General features: G+C 42.5%; 1 protein-coding gene across 1 annotated transcript in view; it reads left to right on the top strand.

Moving 5' to 3' along the window:
- Snw1 (SNW domain containing 1) overlaps window positions 1-24,415 on the top strand; it is a 30,799-nt gene that overhangs the window by 5,682 nt on the left and 702 nt on the right. Inside the window, exons 3-13 of the mRNA XM_052738633.1 lie at window positions 3,671-3,832; window positions 11,604-11,699; window positions 11,789-11,895; window positions 12,994-13,098; window positions 14,283-14,352; window positions 14,814-14,879; window positions 16,685-16,801; window positions 18,390-18,531; window positions 20,440-20,536; window positions 21,902-22,019; window positions 24,215-24,378. Of these exons, the coding sequence (XP_052594593.1) occupies window positions 3,671-3,832; window positions 11,604-11,699; window positions 11,789-11,895; window positions 12,994-13,098; window positions 14,283-14,352; window positions 14,814-14,879; window positions 16,685-16,801; window positions 18,390-18,531; window positions 20,440-20,536; window positions 21,902-22,019; window positions 24,215-24,378 (1,244 nt within the window). The remainder of the gene's footprint in view (window positions 1-3,670; window positions 3,833-11,603; window positions 11,700-11,788; window positions 11,896-12,993; window positions 13,099-14,282; window positions 14,353-14,813; window positions 14,880-16,684; window positions 16,802-18,389; window positions 18,532-20,439; window positions 20,537-21,901; window positions 22,020-24,214; window positions 24,379-24,415) is intronic.

Here is a 24,415-nt window from a genome sequence, read left to right as displayed (position 1 = left end):
TATGAAGGCCAGTCCTGCAGTTGTTAGGAAAGGATTTTGTTCTTGGTTTTGTTCTCTCTGGAATTAGCGAGATGTACAGCAAGATAGTCTCCAAGAGGCTGGAATACCTTCCTGTCTGGAGCCATGAGGTAGTGGGGGCTGCTCTGATAGAACTCTGGAGTGGTTAAAAATGTACTTTGGGGGGCCTTTCCCAGATTACAGAGTGGGGACAGCAGGCCTCGTTTTCCAAACAAGGGAGCCTCTGAGCTTTATGACATCTGCTGACTGTTGGCTTTGATAGTCCTAATTGATTATCAAAGGTTTCGTGTATCCTGGTGGACCAGAGCAGTTCATTTGGAAATCAAACTCATGGCCAGCTAATCTGAAAATGCCTGGGATGCTTTGAGGGGAGTGGCTGTTGTGTGAAGACGGCATTTTGTTCTAGTTTTCGGAGTAAAGGCTGTGATTTTCTGGCAGGCTTAATGACCACATAATGCCACAGCTACAGTTCTGAAGTGCTGATTACAGTCAAGGAACTCCAGCATAGCTGAGCATGTGTCAAATTGATGCTCTGCGTACAGGAAGCACTTTTCTTCAGCAGACTTTATTTCTGCCTAATTTACAGGAAAATACCTCTTTTCACTTTTATTCTGTTGGTTTTCAAAACTTTAAACCCTGTGGTAAATAAGCATATTGTTCCTAGGAATTCACATCCAAGACCTAATGAAATAGTGTGTAGAAAAAACCTTATAAAAATGAATTTGTTTTTCAATAAATACCCTCTTATTGATGAATTTCAATGTTTTCTCTAACATTCTTGGTAATATAGGTTGAGTATACCTTACATAATATACTTAGGACCAAAAGTAGTTTAGATTTCAGCAGGTTTTTTGGTTTTGGGGGGGGTTTTTTGGTTTTGGTTTTTTTTGTGTGTGTTTTTTTTTTTTGGTTTTGGTTTTTGGGTTTTTTTTTTTTTTTTTTTTTTTTTTGGAATATTTGTATAGACTTAACAGATTTAAAACAATTATGGCAGCCAGGCTTGGTGGCCTGTGCCTTTAATTCCAGCATTTGGGAATCTCTGATCTCGAAGCCAGCCAAGTCTACATAGTGAGTTCCAGGCCAGCCAAAGTTAGCGTAGTGAGACCCTTTTCTGGGGGAAGACATTAATTTTTAAAAAAATATGGAGCAGGGGGACCTGTCATTGCTCAGAAAGTCTTGGGTTTTTTTGTCTTGTTTTCTTGGTTTTTTGTTTTAACTAAAAGGTATTTCGTGGTATTAAAACAACAGCTCAGCTGTACCTGGGAGACTGACTCCGTGAGTAAGAGCACTGAGTGCAAGCCTGAGGAGATGATGTGAGTCCCTCGGCACTCACATAAACAGCTGTAATCCCAGCATTTGTGGGCCAAGGGCAGGTGGATTCCAAGAGCTTGCCTGCCAGCCAGCCTAGCCAGAAAATAGAGTTTCTGGGTCCAGTGAGAGGCCCTGTCTCAAGGCAATAGTGTGAAGAGTGGTAGAAGTAGACACCTAAGATCCTATTCTGACTCTGTATGCCTGTACATGGGTGCCTGCCCTGCACACTGGCATGTACATCACACACCCACCTTTACATGAGGTAAAACTTTTGAAGTCCAATTACCTGGATTTGCATTCTGCACAAGTGCTAGCTATGAGATCTTAAGAAGGAGTCCTTTTGTTGTTTTGGAAACTGGGTCTCACTGTGCAGCCTCGCTAGCCTAAAATTTGCTGGCCTCAAACTCACAGGTACCCTTCCTTCCACCTGTGCCTCGGAGTGCTGGGATTAAAGAGGGTATGCCACCTCTCCCAGGACGTTTACTGTTTGTGAGCCTGAGTTCTTTCCTTAGGAGAATGCTCAAGTGTGAGTTAGACTTGATCTACAGAGGCTTTTAGAAATATTCAACACTACAAATTATTGGCAGAACACTATTGTACTTTAAAAATTATAGTTCTCATTCTTGTGAGGATGTATAGTCACTGTTAGAGATGTGAACCTGGGTGGTGGCTTAGGTGTCACCCACTGAAATAGGATCACTTTGGCTTAGGAGTTGGGGGCTATCCTGGCCAGCATAGCAAATGCCTTTCTAAAATTCACCCTCTATGGTCCATGAATTTCATTCTTCAAATTCGTAAGACAAGAACCCCAAAGCAACTGGTTCGGGTGAGCCAGGATTTTGTAAACTCAATGGCCATTAAAGCCATCCCAAGCCAGTGGCTTTGGGGCTCTTGTCTCACGGATTCAAGATGAAATTCACAGACCATAGAGATTGAGTTGTTGAAGGGTTTTATCGTAGAGCTCTTAGAGAAGGTGGGGGTGGGGTTGTTGTAGCTAAAAAGGCTTTACTGGATGCATGTGTGAGCTGGTCAGTCCAATTTCCACTCGGCTCGTGTCCTCGGTGTGGTTTCCAGGAAAGGAACACAGAAATAAGAAAAAACCTGACTTTCCTTCTGGCGTCCTTAGCCTCTGACAAGGATGAAGTTGCCCACAGGCACAAGGACATTTCTAGCTTTTAGTAACAAGAAAAAAAACTTGACTTTTAGGTTTTTTGTTTTGAGTTTTGGGTTTTTTCCTCTGAAACGTCATGGCCGAATTCTATACCCTGTTCTTATCACAATGGCTAGGATCAATCCAAAAGAAAAATGTGTGATTCATTGTGGGTCCTTTCTGTTTTGTCTCTGGTGTGACAGTAAATGATGTGTTAATAGAATCTGATTCTAAGAGCATCTCTTGACATTTCTCCTGGGGTTAGCTTCACCTGATGCTCTATGGATATGTCTGTGTAGAATGCTAAAACTAGTCTTTGGTTTGTACTAAAATTTCTGTTAATTTTGTTCTAGGCTCTTACATAAAATGCATGTTCCTTGAGAAGGCCCCTCCATGACTTACTTGTCCATGTAACCTTAGCATCATTTCCTCTGTCCTCCGAAAGGACACACTACACTAGTCCCACACTACATTCTCAGAGAGTTAAGACACTTGCTGCTTTTGCAGGAGGACCCAGTTCAGTTTCCAGCACCCATGTCAGGGAGCTCACAACTACATGTAACTCTAGCTCAGTGAATCTGACCCCCTCTTCTAGCCTCTGCCAGCATCTGCGCACACATCACACACACACACACACACACACACACACACACACACACACACACACATCTCTCTCACACACACATGCCGGCACCTGCACACACATCACCCCCCCATCTCTCTCTCTCTCTCTCTCTCTCTCTCTCTCTCACACACACACACACCCCCCTCTCTCACACACACACCTCTCTCTCTCACACACATTGCACACACACACACACACACCTCTCTCTCACACACATACACCCCTTACTAAAGAAGAAAAAGAAAATGCTTTCCCGGATCTTCCTTTATTTGCTTTCTCGACATTGCGGCTTCCCCTCTTATGATTTCTTTGCACAGGCTGTCACACACAGCCACTGTACTGAAAGCTTGAAAGTGCCTCTTCCCAGGGCCTGTACGATCTTCATGGTACTTCCTACACCCAAAGAGTATGTTTTTACACCTTTGCCCACTAAAGGTCAGCTGCACAAGATGAAAGCTTTGCCTTGGCTCACTGCTGCCACTCACACCTAGTACAGATTCCATAACTTGAATGAATTGCTACTTACTACTAAATACTCTTTTTACTTCTTTTCTTGTAATTTACAGGATTTTGGAGATGGAGGTGCTTTCCCAGAAATCCATGTGGCCCAGTATCCACTGGATATGGGGCGAAAGAAAAAAATGTCCAATGCACTGGCCATTCAGGTGGACCCTGAAGGGAAGATTAAGTACGATGCAATTGCTCGACAGGGGCAGTCCAAAGACAAGGTAATCTCTCGTTGGTTTGTTGATTTGCTTTGGTTTTTTTCTTGTTGATAAATACTTTGTGAAGTTTTATTACATTTTGTAGAAATGATAAATCACTTGCCGTTTTGGATTATATAAATATAGCAGTGAAGTTGGAGCTGGCGAGATGGCTCATTGTATAAGAACATTTGGTGTTCTTGCAGAGGACCTGAATTCAGTTTCCCAGCACCCACATGTAACTCCAGTTCCAGGGACTCTGATGCCCTCTGACCTCCAGGGCACCAGGCGTGCACCTGATGCACATACATTATGCAGGCAGAACATTCATACATGTAAGATAAATAAATCTTTTAAAAGCAGTGGAGGTAGGGCTCTAACTGATGGTGCTTGGTGTGCACAGGCCCTGGGTTTGAGCCTAGGAGCAAAATCGATGAAATCACTAAAATATAGAGCTGTAAAACATACTTAGGTCAACTTTGTCACCAGCAGTGACATTGTGCCTTGAAATTCTGCACAAATTGGTAATAGCTGCAGTCCCCTTTAGAACAGTCCAGCGCAGAGCCCAGGCTGGCCTTGAACTCAGATCTTCTTGCCTTCGCCCTCCCAGTGCTGCAGGCCACACCCAGCAGTGATAGCTTTCCTACTTAGGTTTTGTTTGATGTTGCAAAAAGTTATTTCCAAAAGTGCTACCAAACTTGCAAAAGTCAATAGTCCCAGACTCCTAAGAAAAATCAGCTTTGTTTCTGGCCTTGCTAGTGATGGAACCCAGAGCCTCACACCTGCTAGGCAATTGTTCTGCATCTGAGCTGGGCCTCCTTTTACTTTTGTCTGTATGCAAACTTCCCTCCATATACTTGAGGAATATCTACACAGATGCTTCATCTCTTTACTCTTTGTGGTGGTACTAGAGACCAATGAGCTATAGCCCACCTTTTCTTTTCTTTTTCTTTTTCTTTTTCTTTTTTTTTTTTTTTGGTTTGGTTTGGTTTGGTTTTTCAAGACAAGGTTTCTCTGTGTAACAGCTCTGTTGGTCTATCCTGGAACTTGCTTTGTAGACCAGGCTGGCCTCTGCCTCCCTAGTGCTGGGATCAGAGATGTGTGCTGCTACCATCTACATCCCCACTTCTTATTTGAGTAGTTCATTTGGATATAACACAGCCTCCTTTTGCCACCCAGATTTAGCGTCTTAAAAGGTAATCCCAAGACCCATAGTAATAAATAATAAAGGTAATTCCAACACCCACAGTAAAGCTTCAAATAGTCTCCTCACAGTGTGGCTGCACTCAGCTGAGGAACTGTTCTGAAGTCCCTGCTTCGTTCTGTTTCTCTTGTAAATAATACTGGATAGAAGCAGATTGCCTTGGGATTGATGGTGTCCTCAGTACCTCTTTTACCGCTCCTGACTTCAGTTTGACCCTCTAAAGCAGCGCTTTTCAATGTGTGGGTCACAACACCTTTGGGGGTCGAATGTCAAATTTCCCGCATATCAGATATTTACATTACGATTCATAATGGTAGCAATGAAAATAATTTCAGGCTGGATGTGGTGGCACACACCTTTAATCCCAGCACTCAGGAGGCAGAGGCAGGCAGATCTCTGAGTTCAAGGACAGCCAGGGCTACACAGAGAAACCCTGTCTCCAAAAACCAAAAAAAAAAATAATAATAATAATAATAATTTTATGGTTGGGGGGTCACCACAGCATGAGGAACTGTATCAAAGGGTCGCAGCATTAGGAAGGTTGAGAACCACTGCTGTGAAGTCATACCCATCATCCATTGTTCCTTTATTGTGGCTACTGAGCTTTAGAAAAATACAGTCATTCTAATTTTTTTTATCCCTGGTGAGTCCCTGTTCCCTCGAACACCTGTCCCTGTCCACCCTGCCTGGTTGGGAACAGGTGACTCTTCCATCTGTTTGAGTATAGGTGTGGAAGAAAGCGCCCTGTTTCTCTTGTGCTTGTCTTTTCCTGTGTCACCTCCCGGGCACTAGGTATTTTGTCCTTCACCTGCTGTCCAGTAGGTACTTGCTGTTAGCATTTGAAGGTACTTGCTCTTCTTGTCCAGTCTTCCAAGCTCCCTCTCATACCACTGAGCCTCCTCTCTTCTCTTCACTGTCCTGAAGTTCTTGACGGTGCTCATGTCCGATCATCTGCTGCACCTCCCTTCCCATTTCAACTCAATGCTCATCTCAGCTAGTTGGCCCCGGCGGCTCTCTGGGAAAGGGCGCTAACTTGCTTTCTGTTCACAGCACATTCTGTATGTTCTGAGGTAGTTTATTTCTGTGGCTACCCTTGCCTCTCCTAGGCAGTTGATTGTTAAAGTTTGTGCCCTGCTCAGTTTTCTTTGCCCTTTTATATTATTGTGTATAAGATGCATCTGTCTAGAGTTCGTTAAATAATACTAAATCATATCCAAACCTAAATTTGTAAAGCTTGTGCTTGCTAAGCACTCTACCACTGAACTACCCCATAATTTGTAATTTATACCTGATTATATGTTTGAATTACATAAATGTCTTCCTAATCACCTCTGCCAACAGTCTGGAAGTTCTATTCCTTGTTTTATATGCATACATAATATACATGCATAGGTACGTACATACATACATATATATATATTTATTATGCAAGTAGAGCTGAGCATAGTAGTACACATATGTAGTGCCAGCACTTATAAGGCTGCAGCAGGAGAGTTGCAGGACAGGTCAGCATCTCTGTTAAAAAGAAAAAATTTGGTATTTTAGGCTGACAAGATGGCTCAGCAGGTCAGGGCACCTGCTGCCAAGCCTGACAATTGAGTTTGATTCCTGAGAGTCACATGGAGAGAATCAAGTCCTGCAAGTTGTACATAAAGTGCACATAAAGTAAATAAAATGTAAAAAAAAAAATTGTATTTTACAAGTAGTATGTTCTGATGGTAAAAGAAACCTGTGGGGAGCCAGATGTGGTGATACATGCCTTCATTCCCAGCAGAAGCATGCAGATCTCTTGAGTTCCAGGCCAACTATAGACAGGACTACATAGAGAGACCTGTCTCTAAAAACAAAACAACAACAAAAAGATCCCCATTTATGCATGGTCTTCCTTGCTTTTCTGGTATTTTGTTTGCCAGAGGTAGCAGCTGTAACTGCAGTGATGTATGTCTGTCCAGATTCTATTGTATATTAGATTGTTCAAACTGAACTGTAGAACTTGAGGTTTCAGTATGTGGCCAAAGAGAAGAACATTTCCAAAGCATTATCCTTCGCATAATCAAGGGCTTTTGTTTATAATGTAGCCACTAAAACTGAACCCAGAGCTGTTCATTTAAGAGGGATCATTCTTAGGTCCATAAAACACTTTCAGGTTTTGCTTTGTCTTGTGTTTAGCTAAGAGTGGATGGATTGTGTTGCGGTGCACTGAATACATAGCTTTGGTTGAGTAGCTGTCACATCCTTTGGCCTCCTGAGGGGTGCTTCTTGACAGTTCAGAGCTGTCTTGAGAATTATAGTGTGTGCAACATGGCTGGTGCTGCCTGTTGAATGCCAGTAGTTCCCTGGCTACCACTGTGTCTTAACCAGAGCCTCCTGTTCGTGCACAGAGCCTTCCGAGGGAAGCCAGAAGAAGCAGTAGTTCCCCCTTGAAAACCGTGGGCTTTTTGTTCTAGGAGAAAGAGGACTACTTTATACAAAATGGATTTGGGGGGCTGGGGAGATGGCACAGTGGTTAAGAGCACTAGCTGCTCTTCTAGAGGGCCCAGGTTTAATCCCTAGCACCCACATGACAGCTCACAGCTGTCTATAACTCCAGTTCCAGGAGATATGAACTCCCTCACACAGATATACATGTAGGCAAAACACCAATGCACTTAAAAATAAATCTTGAGGGGATAAAGAAATAAAACTTAAACAGAATGGATTTTTTAAAGTGATCATCATTCAGGAGACTGGTATGCAGAGACTGGTATGATGAAAACAGCCTGTTTGGTTTTGAGTTTGTACTGTAGTATAGTACAAAGGTTTCCCGTTTATTCCAGAGGAAACTGGTATTCTTTAGGAACAAGGGAGTGCTCACTGAAATATTAATCGTGAAAGAGCAAGGCCATAAATGTTAGTGATCGGTATAAGAGGGGGAAAAAAGACTTCATATTTGAGAAAAGTCCAAGGCCATTGATCTCTACATGTAAAAGTACAGTGCATAAGACATTTGTAAGAGAAAACTGCAAGGAGATGTTTCTTGGGATCCATTTTGATAGAACTTTATAGACTTGGGTGATGTCTTAAAAGCCATGGCGTGTGCAGTTTTCCTTCTGCAGCTGTCTCGTGGAAAGCGTGCTGTGCATGATAGCACCTAAAGGGATGTTGTTAACCTCGCCTCTCGAACTCCAACAACTTCAGATGACCCTGTGAGAAAGCCCATGTTATTACCTTGTTTATGTTTGCAGATGACATGGTGGATATGTTGAGCGGCTCACCTTTTGGTCAGTCCTGTTCTGGTCAGGAGAGTAATCAGATGACATGCCGCTTTCTTTATATTTGAAAGATGTTTTTATTTTTACACGTATGAATATGTTGCCTGTTTGTATGTATGTGCACCACATGTGTGCCTGGTGCCTGTGAGGCTGGAAGAGGATGCTGCCATGCCTGGCCTTGCTTTCTCTCTTGATGATTAGAGCTGTTTATGTTCCTACCTTCAAGGGTATGCTGTAGTTTTCAGATGACTCCTTCCAGCCATGTTGCCTACTGAGATATGCCGAGTTTCTTCAGCACATTTTGTTTTCAGACTGTAGACTATGGGAGTTTATAGTTAATTACCACAAAGGAATCTTGCTCTTGAGATGTCCTTCACTCTGTCTTGTAAGATGCTAGAATCTTACTGATGCTTGTTTAAAGCATTATTAACTTTGGAGTACCCAAATAAGAAGCAGCAAATGGCTCTTCTGTGCTAAGTTAGTCTTGAGACTATATTGAACATACATGATGACTACTAGGGAGCCTCTTTACAGTATTAGAGAGTTTTCAGTTTGTGGTAGTATAGATTTTTCCTCCCTGAAAAGAAATAAGGCTTTTGAAGTTGATTAATAGCTATGTGATCCTCATGTACTGCACCTTATACTCTTCTCATTATTGTATGCTTCTGAGTCCCTTATAAAATGAACACTCGTAAAAGACAGTGTCATTGATGGCCCACGTATCAGTGGTTACACCTGGGCCAAATTCCCAACCCTTCTCATCCTTCAATAGTAAACTGAACATTTCAGTCGGTAGCCCGGGAAATCAGTACTTTGTATAGAAAGTTCTGAGCCAGGCACTAGTGGCACACTTGTCCCTGCTCACTGGAGGGTGAGTCAGGAGGACCCTGGAGCATGGTAGTTTGGGGTCAGCATGGACAGCACGCCCTCTTTTCTGTCTCTCCTCCTCACACTATCCTACATGAAATAAGGCACCTCTAAAGGACAGTTAGTCTTTCATTTATACAAAGAAGTCCCTGAGTGCCTTCTGTCGACCAGGTACTGTTGCAGGAACCAGAAATCCATTAGTGAGTTTTCTCATTGGTAACTAGGTATGATTTTGCAAGCCTTGTGGGTGGATATGAAGGTTAAATCAGTCTGAATCACATGCATGCAAGTAGAACCACATGGTATCAAATAATAAGAGCTCAGTAAATACAAGCTGTGATCATTATTTTCATTGTTTTAGCAAGGTGACTTAGGAAAAAAGCGTAGTGTGATGAATACTTTGAAGAGAGTAGACAAAGTGCTGAGGTGCAGAGTGATTGGGTCCTGAGGGGCAGGCAGACCTCAACCAATTTGGAACACAAGAGATTTAGAACTTGAAGAACTCTACACCTCCTTGGAGCTGGGAAAACTACAGTCTGTTCAAGGAACAGAAGAGCTGTGTGCCTGCGGCGGGAATGTGCACCTGTAAGCAAGAGAGATGAGGCTGTAGGCATAGCCGGGTTGGAAGTAGCCAGTGTTTCTTGCACTGTTGCTTGAGTAGGAAATTGAGAACAGTTTACATCCCGTTCAGCTGTTTTAAGAGATCATGGTAGGTTACAATTTTAGCTTTTAGTGGTTAAGTTGTCTTCTGAAGAAAAAAAATGTGAAGATCACAGGCACTAGGAATTTTGTTTCCTGCTCATAAGTTGTATAAATTGTCTTTTCTATATTTGTTTTTGTTGTTTGGGTATTATTATGTTTGTTTCTTTTTGTTTTTAAGACAGGATCTCTCCCTAGATAGCCCTAACAGGCCTGGAACTTGCAGTGCAGACCAAGCTGGCCTCAAACTCAGAGATGGACTGTTTCTGCCTCCCAGGTGCTGGGGTTAAAGGCTTGTGCCACCACTTAAAGATTCATTTTTATGCATGTGGAATGTGTTTACCTGTATGTGTATATGAGGGACACATGTTCCTGGTGCCCTTGAAGGCCAGAAGAGAGTATCACATCCCCTGGAACCAAAGTTACAGACTAGTGTGAGCTACCTTGTGGGTGCTAGGAACTGAACCTTGGTCTTTTATTATAAGAGCAGAAAATGTTTTTTAACTACCAAGCCATCTCTCCTGCCCCATAAATTATTCTTTTTATGTATATGTGTCAAAGAATGTCTAACAAAAGTATTAAAATCTAGAATATTTGTTAAATTTCTAGTATCTTTTTTTTCCTTTAAAGTCTGCCATGTCCATTTTAACGAAAATACTAGGGAAGTATTGATAACAAGCAAGCAAGTTATCTGTTTCAAGAGCCCGTCACATTAGGATCAACCTAAAAGGACGGTGTTGGTCCTGATGCAGTTCATAAAGTCATCCTGAAGTTGAGTATAGAGCAAGTTATGTATTGGGATGATTTGTTTCTATTGTCAATTTCCTGTAACCTGGAATCACGTGGGAAGGGAGCCCTAGTTGAATATGGTCTAAATCAGGTTGGCCTGTGGGCATGTCTGTAGGGGATTGTCTTGATCATTGGTAAGAGCAGCCAGCCCCTTGTGGGCGCCACCATCCCCTCGGCAGAGGGTTTCCTGCACTATGTGAGTCAGGCAAAAGCTAAATGGGAGCAGGCAGCAGAAACTCGTTCATTTCCCCTGCTCCTGACTGGATATAACCTGACCAGCTGCTCGAGTTACTGCCTTGACTTCTCTCAATAATAGACTCTAACTTGGAATTGTAAGCCAAATAAACCCTTTTCTCCCCGAGTCTCTTTTGGTCAGGCTGTCACAGAGACAGAGGTGAAACTAGGACACACGTATAAGTACGTTTTTGTTTTTCTCTTACTCTTGTAGAAGAAAATATTCTGGGCTCTTTCTTTTCCTTCATGTTCGCTTTCCTAGTTTGTGAATAGAATTGATTCCAGAAAACAGAAACATAAATAGGATGAGGTCAATGGAATTTTCTAGGCCCAGTGAATTTGGAAATTATTTAGTAACCCGACTTAAATTCTGATGAGTTTTTAATCCAAGATAATGGTGCTATAGGCAGTTTATATCATCATTAATTTCAAGTCCTAGTAAGCCTCAAAAATAGAGATCACTGATGCATAAGATTTTGTTGGCAGAATATGTTTGGATACTGACTTGATTAGAAGATCTCAAATAATTTAAATGCATGGGGTCAAGGGAAAGTGATCAGCTTGGAGCCAGGGCAGCAATTTGTGTACATATTTTAAGCTCCTTTAGTTTTAAAATCTGAACAATGAAACTGGGTATCCTAAGTGTGTAAATAAATATGCTGAAAGGACATATTGACATCTAGAGTGACTTAATGAGGTTGCTTCTCTCCATTCTATGTGTTCTAAGCCTGCTTGTGTTTGAACACTTTAGGTCATTTACAGCAAATACACTGACCTGGTTCCAAAGGAGGTTATGAATGCAGATGACCCAGACCTGCAGAGGCCTGATGAAGAGGCTATTAAAGAGGTAACTCGGAGTTGATATATGCCATTGTTTTAGATGACTTTGTGTCCTTATTAATTTCCGACTGCTCAACATGATGCTTCTCATTTCAGATAACGGAGAAGACAAGAGTAGCCTTGGAGAAGTCCGTATCGCAGAAGGTTGCAGCAGCCATGCCAGTTCGTGCAGCTGACAAGCTGGCTCCTGCTCAGTATATCCGGTATGCACCGTGCTGGACTCTCACCAGCTTACAGAGCCAGTTATGAATGCGTTGTCTTCATTAATGACTTTTGAAGCCCATTGACTCTTGTTTGCAGAGGGGGTTTTTTGTTTTTAAGCTTTATTTAGTGTATGAGTGCTCTGTTTGTATGTCTGCCTGCAAGACAGAAGAGGGAATCAGAGAGAAGATGACATTGAATCAATCCCATTATTGATAGTTGGGAGCCCTCATGTGGGTGCTGGGAATTGAACTCAGTACTTCTGGAAGAACAGCCAGTCTCTTAACCACTGAGCCATCTCTCCGGCCCCAGGAGTTGTTTTGTTTGTTTGTTTGTTTGTTTGTTTGTTTGTTTGTTTTTTTAAATACCTAAGTTACGATGTTAACTGCTGTAAGCTGGGTAGGGTGGCACATGCCTAGGCAAAGACCTGTGGATCTCTTGAGTGCTAGGCCAGCCAGGGCTACATACTGAGACCCTGCCTCAAAGCAAGATGTTAGCTGTTGTGATCTTCAAATGGCTGTTTTGGGTTTGTGGGGTTTTGATATTTCAGTTTTTAAGAAAATAACCATTACCTATGGTAAAGGCCCAAACCACAATTGTTTATATTTATTTATTGTTATTTTATATGTATGGGTGTTTTGCCTGCATGCCCATTGCCCAGCGAGGCCAGCAGAAGGAATTTCAGGAACTGAAGTTGCAGGCAGTGGTCAGATGCCATGTGGGTGCTGGGAATTGAACTCCAGAAGAGCAGTCTGCGCTCTTAACTACTGAGCCATCTCCAGCCCTGGCAATTTTTGTCCATCATGTAGACTTAAAAGTAGGTGCTAGTTTTAGACCTGCAAAGCTGAGCAGGCATACTTCCCAGGTGGAATGTGGAAAGAATGAGGAGGGAAGTCACTAACCACTTGAGTGCACCCTTTGTTGGATTCAGTCTCTGTTCCTTTTCTGGTCTGCTTCTGCCTGCCCTGCCTAAATGTATGGTTATATCAGTACTTCCTGAAAAGAATTGAAAGTGTAGTCACATGGAACTGTAATAGAAGATAAATGCCTACCAAAAGCTTGAACTAATTGCACCTTTAATTTTCATCTACTCTCTTTAGCTATACACCATCTCAGCAAGGAGTAGCATTCAACTCTGGAGCTAAACAGAGAGTTATTCGGATGGTAGAAATGCAGAAAGATCCAATGGAGCCGCCGAGATTCAAGTAAGTATCTGGCATCCTAGAGTTTCTTCTATTGCTGTGACGAAACACCATGACCAAAAAGCAAGTTGGAGAGGACAGGTTTTATCCAGCTTACACTTCAGCATTGCTGTCCATTCAAACAGGGCAGGATCCTGGAAGGAAGGGCTGATGCAGAGGCCGTGGAGGGGTGCTGCTTACTGGCTTGCTTCCCATGGCTTCCTCAGCCCACCTTCTTATAGAACCCAGGACCAACAGCCCAGGGATGGCACCACCCACCCTTGATCACTAAATGAGAAAATGCCTTACAGCTGGATCTCAAGGAGGCATTTCTTCAACTGAGTCTCCTTCCTCTGATGACTATAGCTTGTGTCGAGTTGACACACAACCACCCAGTACAAGAGGATCAAACAAGTGTCCCACGTGTTCGTGAACAGGTGACTAGATAAGCAAACATTAGTGCATCAGTCCCTGCAATATTACTGGGTCAAGTAAAGGAATAAACTACTACAATAACATAGATGAGTCTGAAAACAATTGTGCTACATGAAAGAAGCTGGACAAAAACAAGTAATACAATGTTAGGGTTCTGTGTGTAACTCTAGAAAATGGGGTCAGCAGGAAGGCTCAGAGGTTAAAGACACTTACTGCCAAGTGCAGGACCAGAGTTCAGTTCCTGGGACTCACATGGCATCAGGAGAGAACCCACTGCTGCAGAGTTGATCTCTGACCTCCAGACTTCCAGGGTACACACACACACACCCCAAACACACACACACACAGACAATACATAATTTTAAAAATTCTAGAAAATGCAATTTTCTCCTTAGTTATAGACAGCAGGTGAGTAGTGGTTGCCCATGGAAAAGAAAAGGAGTAGGCACAACACGTGTGGAGGTTTAGATGACGAGGATGCTCGCTGTCTAGCTTCTGTTATCCAGGTGATCGGATTGTACACTTCATGTTTTATTAATTGTGTGTCAGTTACGTCAAGCCGTGAGTATATTGCACTGTGCAGTGGTAACAGTGTGAAATGAGTGGTGACAGTGACCACCTTTATTAGCTAACAAAACCAAGCGCAAGGTGTCCATGAGCATTCATCACAACAGAAAATTAAAATGAGAAGGGAAGACTTGGGACCTGATAACCAAAAAGCAACTGAGGACTTCATGCTCTGATGATTTGTTTTCCTTTGATATATTCTTCAGGATTAATAAGAAAATTCCCCGGGGACCACCATCTCCTCCTGCACCTGTAATGCATTCTCCTAGTCGGAAGGTAATCCTTGCTGTAGTCACGTCACCTGTGATTTTTAATTCATAAAGAGCCCCTCTGCCTGTAGGTCCAAGTCACCATGATGGTTAAACCTTTTTTTTTTCCCAAGAGCAAATACGGACCCAGTTAAGACTACAGAATACAGTGTGTTTATGTGAATGTTTGCTGCTACTACCAGTAACTCGACCTCTGCTTTCAGTGGAGTGCACAGGATCTGGTTGACATCCACAAGGGTGGGGTTTCAGGCACTTTTAAGTATGGAAAACTGCTGTCGGGCATTTGTAATATCTGCAGTGTTCTCCTCTGTCTTTCACGGGAGCTCTCCTGTGGTGAGAGCCCACTACAGGGAGCAGTGTGCACTGCTCCAGAGACTTTGCTCTGTTCATGTGTCGGTGCATGGGGGGGTCTGTTTGGGTTGGAGTCAGACTGTAGTAACAGCGTCTCTCCCCTCATCTGTTTTTCAGATGACTGTCAAGGAACAGCAAGAGTGGAAGATCCCCCCTTGTATTTCCAACTGGAAGAACGCAAAGGTGATTTTTCTGTCACACTGTCTGTTAGTACCGTCTCATGGGGATTGCTCAGGAAGGGGCTGCAGCCTGGGAACATGCCTCACTGCCTCACTTAAATAAGTGTTCGCAATAAGAAGTTACTACTGGGCCAGTGGTGGCACTCGCCTTAATCTTTAACAGCACTTGGGAGGTAGAGGCAGGCGGATCTCTGTGAGTTCGAGGCCAGCCTGGGCTACAGAGTGAGTTCCAGGAAAGGCGCAAAGCTACACAGAGAAACTCTGTCCTGAAAAACTAAAAAAGAAAAAAAAAAAAAAAAGTTACTACTGCTGAGAGTGGAGCTCAGAGGGAGAGCACACATTCAGTGTGTGAAACACAGGTGCACCACCAAAGCAGTAGAGACAGCTTCGCGGGATGCTTTCAGTTACACGCACCATGTTGCTATACTGGGCACTTGAATGTCATGTAAATCTCTGGCATATCAGAAGCTCATAGAAAAGGAAAAATAAGAGCAAAATACCCTATTGATTGAGATGTAATTCTTCCTGAAGGTCAAATTTCTAGGTTAGAATTATTTCCAGAGAAAATTAAACCATTCTCAGTGTCCACATGAGAAAGGAGAACAGTGTTTGAATCCCCAGTTACACTGCTGTGTCGCCAGGCATGCGTCATGTTGCGTGCTTGTGATCCCTGCACACATGAAACTGAAGCAGGAGGATAACAAGTTGAAGACTCCTGGGGACATCACCAGATCCTGTCTCAAAAGCCCTAACAATAAAACCTGTGTGTAGCAGAGCATGATGGCACCCCTGAGACAGACAGAGGCAGCGAGTCTGTAGGTTTGAGGCCAGCCTGGTCTAATAGTGAGTTCCAGAACAGCCAGGGCAAACACAAATTCTGTGTATCTCAGCTAACCGCCAGAGCTTAGTAAAAAATCTGTAAATATGGGGTACATTTCCTAATTCGTATTCCTTACAGGCTTGGAGTCACTTTGATGGGTGAAGACAGTCACTTAAATAGTCATCCTCCACTGGAGTGGCTGTCCGACCGTCTTCCTTGGGTTGATTCATTCATTCTGTGTAACTCTGTGATGTGTTGAGATGATTCTGAAACACTGGGGACTACGTTTATGGATTCTTTTAGATGAGAGCTTCTTTTTATTTTTGGTCTGGGGGCCACGGTCTCACTCTATAGCCTAGAACTTGCTATGTGAGCCAGGCTGATCCTGAACTTATAATCCTCTTGCTTCAGCCTCTCAAGTGGGGTTGCACCCAGCCAGCACTGTTTTATGTTAGGAGACAGTGGACACAACATTAGTGTGTGGGAGAAGAGTTAGAAATCTGGAAAAACCAAACCTGAAAGTCTCGTACATGTTGAGCATATTCCCTGGGTTATAGCAGTTTATCTGCATTCTTATGACTGTTGGTTTTCTCCTGGAGCAGCTATTGACTATTGGACAATGATTTCCTTTTCCTGTGATCCACAGTTACTAACACAATCACTGTTTCAAAGCGTGGGCTCTTGCATCCTGCTGTTGGTATTGTAGTCTTAGATCACCCCCTTCCCGACTCTGAAGTTGTCGACGTCACCTCAGCACTGTGACCCGTCTTCCTCTGTGAAGTGGAAAATGCTGTGGTCCCAGCCTTATGTAGTTACTAGGATGATTAGACAGTGGACCCTCCATCCAGAGCACCTAGTGTTAGTTGTTTTCCATGACTGTGTAAGAAGAGTGAGAAACAGAAATTGGATGTTCTCAAATTGGGCATGCACTAGGCTAATGTTCCATGGTGGCTGTAGTTCAGCTGAGCTGACTTCTGCTTTACCTCCAGGGTTACACAATTCCTCTGGATAAACGGCTGGCTGCTGACGGAAGAGGACTTCAGACCGTACACATCAACGAAAATTTTGCCAAACTGGCTGAAGCTCTGTACATTGCTGATCGGAAGGTTGGTCATTTACAGTTTGCTGAATGTTCTGTGCGCCCACACCTGTTCACCTCAGGTCCTAGAGAGACACTAACTTGTGTGTGCTGATGACAGCAGGGGCTAGCTACAGCTCTGTGCAGAGCTGTACCCAGCAGTGGTGACACCCCTGCTCCCTCTCGGCACGCAGAGTGGAGACTACTAGGTCCCGTTCTACACTGCATAGTTTTCTTCTCTTTTAGATGTAGATGATCTCCAAAAGATCGGTTGTAGGGAACGATAAGGAAACATTCTGATTAAATGCTGCATAAAGTGGCATTAATGGTATATTGGCTATTGATATTACAAATAAGTGCTGTATTAATATGCACACACACACAAATAAGTGGGTTCTTGTTTTTTGTTTGTTTTTTTCCTCAAGTCTTTAAGATGTAGACTAAGGTTTTGTCTTAAGGTGAAGTCATACTTACATTTTTGGTGGGTTTTTGTTTTTGTTTTTAATATTTATTTATCATATATACAGTGTTCTTCCTGCATGTATGCTTGGACACCAGAAGAGGGCACCAGATCTCATTACAGATGGTTGTGAGCCACCATGTGGTTGCTGGGAATTGAACTCAGGACCTCTAGGAAGAGCAACCAGTGCTCTTAACCTCTGAGCTATCTCTTCAGCCCAGGGTTTTAGGTTTTTTTTTTTTTTTTTTGGTTTTTCGAGACAGGGTTTCTCTGTGTAGTTTTGCGCCTTTCCTGGAACTCGCTTTGGAGACTGGGCTGGCCTCGAACTCACAGAGATCCGCCTGCCTCTGCCTCCCGAGTGCTGGGATTAAAGGCGTGAGCCACCACCGCCCGGCTAGGGTTTTAGTTTTTTAAGGCAGGATCTGACTAAAGTCTTTCAAATGTAGACGAAGGTTTCATCTTAAGATGAAGTCATACTTAATTTTTGGTAGGTTTTGGTTTTTTGAGGCAGGATCTGAGTTTCAAGCTCAGGCTCTGCTGGAACTCATTGCAATCCTTCTGCCTCAGCCTCCTGAGTTCTAGATTGCAGGTATGTAGTACCATGTCCAGCTACATTTATTTACCTGTTTACTTACATTTTGAGACTTGATCTTACTGTGGTTCAGTCCGTTTTATTTTTGAGACTGGGTCTCTCTACATAGCCCTGGCTGTCTTAGAACTCATTCTATAAACCAGGCTGACTTCAAACTCAGGAAACCCACCTGCCTTTGCCTCCCAAGTGCTGGGGTTGATGGCATGTGCCACCATGCATAGCGGATGCCATTCTGGTTTTCATGAACTTAGATGATCTTCTTTGTGCTGGGATTACTGGTGCTCGATGCTACGCTCAGCCAGTATCTCATTTTCAGATTGTTTCTGAGGAAGCATTAGTGATGTGCTTGACTTATAACATCAGTTGGGGTCTCTGTAGTTGCGCTGTCACACATTCCCCAGAGACAAAAGGCCAGCCTTCCCGAGTCTTAGTCTCTCCAGCAGCGACAGGTAAGGAACCTAGAATTCTTTGACCCAGCAGAGCTCAGGAAGGTAGTTGGAATGTAACTGTAAATATTTACCCTGTGGTGTGGCACACTTGACAACATCTCTCCTCACTGAACAGGCTCGGGAAGCTGTGGAAATGCGAGCCCAAGTGGAGAGAAAGATGGCTCAAAAGGAAAAGGAGAAACATGAGGAGAAGCTTAGAGAAATGGCCCAGAAGGCCAGAGAGAGGAGAGCTGGGATCAAAACCCATGTGGAAAAAGGTATGACAGCCTCGTTTTTGGAATTTATGTGGTGAACACTGTATATCTCATTTTAGAATATCTCCGTGCATTGTGTGTTGCGGGTGGGGCCTGTTTTACAGCATACAAAAGTAGTATGTATGTATAAGAAAAATACAGATATTTCAGAAAAACGTAGAAGTGGGGTGTGACCTCCTTCCTTACTAAGCTGAAGTAGAAAACAATGAAGTACATATTTGAAATGAGTCTTCCATATGGAAGTACACTAGAAATTCTTAGTTTTCATCAATATTCAGTTGGTCCTCTGTATCCCTAGGATCCTCAGCCACAGACTAAACTAGTTATGGATTGAAAGTATCTAGGTTGGGCAGTTGGCATCTGTATCCAAACTGTGCAGACTTGTTCCTGCCATTATTCCTAGAAAATATGGCCTGTCAGATGTGTGTATAACACTTTTATGTAAGGGACTTGAACATTCACCCATCAAAGTATACGTGAGGTCTCTGTAGGATATTGAGGGACAATTACACTTAAAAAAAAAAAATTAGAATAGCCCGGTTATCCTGGAACTCCATATATAGACCAGGCAGGCCTCATAAACTCAAAAGATCTGCCTACCTCTGTCCACTGAGTACTGAGGTTAAAGGCATGCACCACCACAACCAGCCTCACAGTTACACCTTTCAATTTACATTATTACTATTGATAGACTTTATCAATTTTTAGTCCCATTGTGGTCTCTTAAAATTTAGAAAGAAAATATAAATTCCCAACTAAGTCAATTTGCCAACGTTGTAAAATAATCTGGAGTTTTACTGATTTGTAGACTAATGTATCTTGTAGTCATTAAAATTGCCAGTATTTTCTGACTGGCTTTATTTAGTGATTGACATTAGTGTATCAAGTCTGTTATGAAGGGAAGATGAAATCACAGGGTTTCTCTGTGTAGCCCTGGTTGTTCTGGAACTGGCTCTGTAGACCAGGCTGGCCTCATACTCGGAGATCTGCCTGCCTCTGCCTCCCAAATGCTGAGATTAAAGGCATGTGCTACAATAGTCCTACAGAATTACGGTGAATTTGTAGTTGTAATCAGAAAAGCTGTGAGGATGTGGCTTAGTTCATCCCAAGCACCCAGTGTGTGGCATTCTTTTTTAGACAGAGATCTTCAGCCAGATGGTAGGACAGGGTAAGATACAACAGTCTACTTCAGTAAACAGAAAGACAAGGAAAGGTCACCTTCACCATGTGTGGTGGGGCGTGCCTGTAATACTGGCACCTGGAGGTTTGAGATGGGAGCATTGCAAGTTCATGACATGATTGGTCTTCATGGTGTTCCAGGCCAGCCTGAGCTACATAGATTCTGTCTCGGAAAATCAGGAGAGAAAGGGAGACAGAGTTATTTTTGTTGTTGTTTTATCTGAAGGAGAAGAAAAAAAAAAGTTGGTTTATTTTTCTTGTTTATTTTTTTCTAATCACATGGTAGTACACTTCTACTCCCAGCACTGAGGAGGCTGAGACAGGAGAATGGAAATTTTGTGGACAGCCAGAGCCACTTAGTAAGAGCCTATGTCCAAAACAAAAAGCCAATCCCAGCACTCAGGAGGCAGAGGCAGGCAGATCTCTGAGTTTGAGGCCAGCCTGGTCTACAGAGTGAGTTCCAGAACTACACAGAGAAACCCTGTCTCAAAAAAAATCAGTTAGTGCCAGGCGGTGGTGGCGCACGCCTTTAATCCCAGCACTCAGGAGGCAGAGCCAGGCGGATCTCTGTGAGTTCGAGGCCAGCCTGGGCTACAGGCTGGCCTCAGCCATATAGTGATACCCTGTCTCAAAAACTAAAAAAATATGGCATTTTCTAAGGTTAAAGAAGCTCTTGTACAAAAATCTGAATGGCTAATGCGGTGACAATGTAATTTTCAACTGTGTCCACAGAGGATGGAGAAGCGCGAGAAAGGGATGAAATCCGTCATGACAGGCGGAAAGAGAGACAGCATGACCGGAACCTCTCCAGGGCAGCGCCTGATAAGAGGTGGGTCGCTAGCTGGCATCGTTGCAAGTTAGGAAAGGGGGCATTTTGAGTTCTTGAGCTTGGTAATAAATTAGCAATTAACTTTGTCTTAACAGAATTGACTCTCCCTGAAAGGCAACCTGCCCTGCCATCACTTTGTAGGACTAGTATTTAGTATGGAGAATAGTAGGGATAGGAAAAAGGAAATCAGAAGAAGAGAACGGAATTATTTTGATGTGTGCTTTCCTATTCAGGTAGTGGGATATGCTGCTTGTATGCCTGTGTGTAGACAGAAAGCCAGCTGTCATAGCCTTAGTGGCATCCTTTCTGTGCCAACTACTGTGCCTAGTACAGTAGGAAGTTTTAAAAGAAGATTCTGACTTCCGTGAGTAGTTTGTTTTAAAATTCAGAACAGAGCTTTACACAAATGGGAAACATTTACAAAAATGAAGTGGGACCCATGTATAGGGACATAAAATAGAAATCAGGGAAATTTGAGGTTCACTAATGGCTGAGGACTTCTGTTGTTTCAAAGTCCAGAAAATGCTGTGCTGCAGAGGTGGAATTCGGGGTTCAGGCAAAATGCAAATATGAAATACTTTCTTTCTGTATGAGCAATTTTCCATGCTCTGGTTATCCTAGAAATTTATATCTTATATCTTAAATCATCTCCGCCTCATTTAATTGGCATATTTCTTCTCTGGATAAGTTTAGTGGGGAGCAGAAATTGAACCCTTGTAGAAGAGAGCAGAGTGAGAGAGGTGTGAACATGGCCAGTGAGTTGGGGACTAGCTACGTTGTGAAGGACAGTGGCTCTGTACAGAGATGGGGCTTTCCAGACCAGTGAAGTGACTGTGAGAATTGATGACACAGAGAAGCTGTGAACTTGTAATTGGATGAAAATAAAATGTCTACAGAAATATTGTAAGACATGAGCATTGTAAAGTGGTGACAGTTACCATGGTTTCATTGAGATACTGATTGCATTTATGCTAAAACAGCAGAGGAATTAGTGTAATGTCAAAAGCCATACAGAGAAATCTAGTCATTGTCATGTTTTCCTCAGCACCCTGGTGGGATAAAAATTACTACATATAGTTAGGTCAGGGCTGAGTGTGGCCTGCTGAAAAGGACTGATGGTATATGGTGCATTCATTTGCATCCAAGAACCACTCTCTTGTGTGGACTCCTGCCTACCTTCTCTAGTCATGCAGCTGAAGTTCTGTAAGAGCTGCTGATGTGATTGTGCATTATCTGAGAATGTATGCTCATGAGACAGAAACATACCATATTCATTTCCTTTGCTTCTGAAAGTGGTTGTATTTATATTGCATATATCCATCTTGTCTGTAAAATGTGTTGTTAGTGACTGTGTATTTGAAATAGGTCAAAACTACAGAGAAATGAAAATCGAGATATCAGTGAAGTCATTGCTCTTGGTGTTCCCAATCCTCGCACTTCCAATGAAGTTCAGTATGACCAAAGGCTCTTCAATCAATCCAAGGTATGAGGAACTTAGAAAACAGCTTTGTCTGGGACGTTGGTAAGGATGTCTTTCCTCTCAGTAAAGTACATACTTTAGATTTGGATTAGCCAAGAGTATGGCAAAGTGGTGACAGGAAAAATTTGGAAATTGTATGTTTTTACTTAAAAGTGCAAGTTGGACATGGTAGCCCATGTTTTTATTCCATTTCGGAGGCTGGACACAAGATAAGAGTTCAAGGCTAGCCTGGACCTGGAACATTTCTGATTGTGACTTCTTAGAATTAGCTGTGATCTGAAGCGCTGGTAGACAATGAGAGGAATAGGGTAATGAGACTAGATACTGCTACGTCTACATCTCTCCTTCCTCTGTTACTTTTTCTTAATTTTTTTGTTTTTGGTTTTGGTTTTTTGAGACAGGGTTTCTCTGTGTAGCCCAGGCTGTCCTGGAACTCACTCTGTAGAGCAGGCTGGCCTCCCAAGTGCTAGGACTAAAGGCGTGCGCCACCACCTCCCAGCTTATCTTTTGTTTCTAAAACAGCTGGTTTCCTATAAAAGCACCTTTTGGGTAATTTTTGTTTGTTTAGTTTTGTAGCACCATTGATTTGAAATATTTTTAAAATGACGATTTAGAGCTGGGAATGTAGCTCATTTGGTAGAGTGCTTGCTTAGCATGCTTGAAGCACCGAGTTTGATCCTCAATATGACATAAACCAGGTCTGGTGGGTATGTCTGTAATGCTAGCATTTGAAAGGTAGAAGCAGGAAGATCAGGAGTTCGAGGTCAGCCTGAGGTGCTTGGGATCCTGTTTCAAAAACATATATATATTAAAATATATAAACAAAGCTATGGAGCTGGATTATTAAAGTAGTAGACTGTGAGGAAATCACATTTCTAGTATTGGTTGTAATTAACCAGCCTAGAACAATTTAATCACCTATTGTTGACTAATAACTTCCCATAAGTCAGTGAGATCAAAGATATCTTTGCCCCTGCCCTCAAAGAACCTTCTGTTGAGTGTGCATACATGTACAGTGTAGTGTCAGTGTTTCCTGGGTATAAAACTTTGACTTGTTGGTTTTAGAAGATAGAGAGATAGCATTTGAGTAAGCTCTTCTGAGTAACAGTCACTTTTTTTATATACTTTTTATATTCCTAGCATTGTTCTAACTCTATCTCAGTCCTTTAAAACACTTTGTGGGGTGTGGGGGATGGGTATGAAGCTATATTGTTTTCATTTTTATTTTTCCATTTTCATTTATATGCATGTTTGCATATAAATGTGTACATGTATGTAAGGCCAGACACTGATGTTGGGAATTGGCCTTTATCACTTTTCCTCCCACCTTATTCTCTGAGGCTGGGATCTCCTGTCTGCATCTTCAGAGGATGAAGTTACAGGCAAGCTGCCATGCCCGCCTGTCATTCACATGGGTCCTAAGGATCCAGACCTCATGCTCATGGAGAGAGCGCTTCAACACTGAGCCATCTCCCCAGTCCCCTGTTATGTTTCATAGATAATTGGGATGGGGTTAGGTCATTGATGGAACTCAGAGTCAACCGTGACTGCTTTGATGCCAAAGCTTTTTTCTTAACCACTATGCTTTAAGCGGTGAAAGGTTGTATCTCTTACAACCTTAAGCTTAAAGCTTTTCGAAATTGGGTGAAATTTTTTAAGATTTTCATTGAGAGTCTAATTGTCTTGTGCTTTGATAATGATGTTCTCAGGCAGCTGAGGTGACATTTCTCAGCATTACTGTCAAGTACCTATAGTAGAATCCTTCAACTTTAATGGCATTGCTAGTCAAGTTTTAAAAATTAGTTTTTGAGAATTTCATACAATTAGTTTTGACCATATTCACTCCCTCTCTTCAACTCCTCACAAATCTACCCCACCTTCCTCTACACACCTTTATCTTATGGCTAGTCAAAGCTTTTGTTGTTTGAGACAGGGTCTTTTACTTAGTTCTGGCTATCCTAGAACTTGATATGTAGACCATAGCCAGCTTAATCAAACTTTTTAGTGAATACCTTAACTTAATATTAAGTTTCTAGGTAAGGACTCAAATGTGTTTGAACAAGATTATGTATCTTTTAAATGTTGCAGTTGGGATTTTTTGAAAATTATCTATAAACTTGGAAGTGTTAATTCCTCACAAGTATTCAGATTCAGCTTTGGATAAATACACATTTTTAGTGTCATTTATTTTTCCACAGGGTATGGACAGTGGATTTGCAGATGGAGAAGATGAAATTTATAATGTGTATGATCAGGCCTGGAGAGGCGGTAAAGATATGGCTCAAAGTATCTACAGGCCGAGTAAAAATCTGGACAAGGATATATATGGTGATGACCTAGAGACCAGGATAAAGACCAACAGGTACCAAAACAAGACAGTTGACTGTCCCGTTACACCA

The sequence above is a fragment of the Peromyscus californicus genome, unplaced genomic scaffold, assembly GCF_007827085.1.
Source record: "Peromyscus californicus insignis strain IS unplaced genomic scaffold, ASM782708v3 Scaffold_15__1_contigs__length_86483966, whole genome shotgun sequence".
NCBI lineage: Eukaryota > Metazoa > Chordata > Mammalia > Rodentia > Cricetidae > Peromyscus > Peromyscus californicus.
This window is presented reverse-complemented; position numbering and strand designations above follow the sequence as displayed.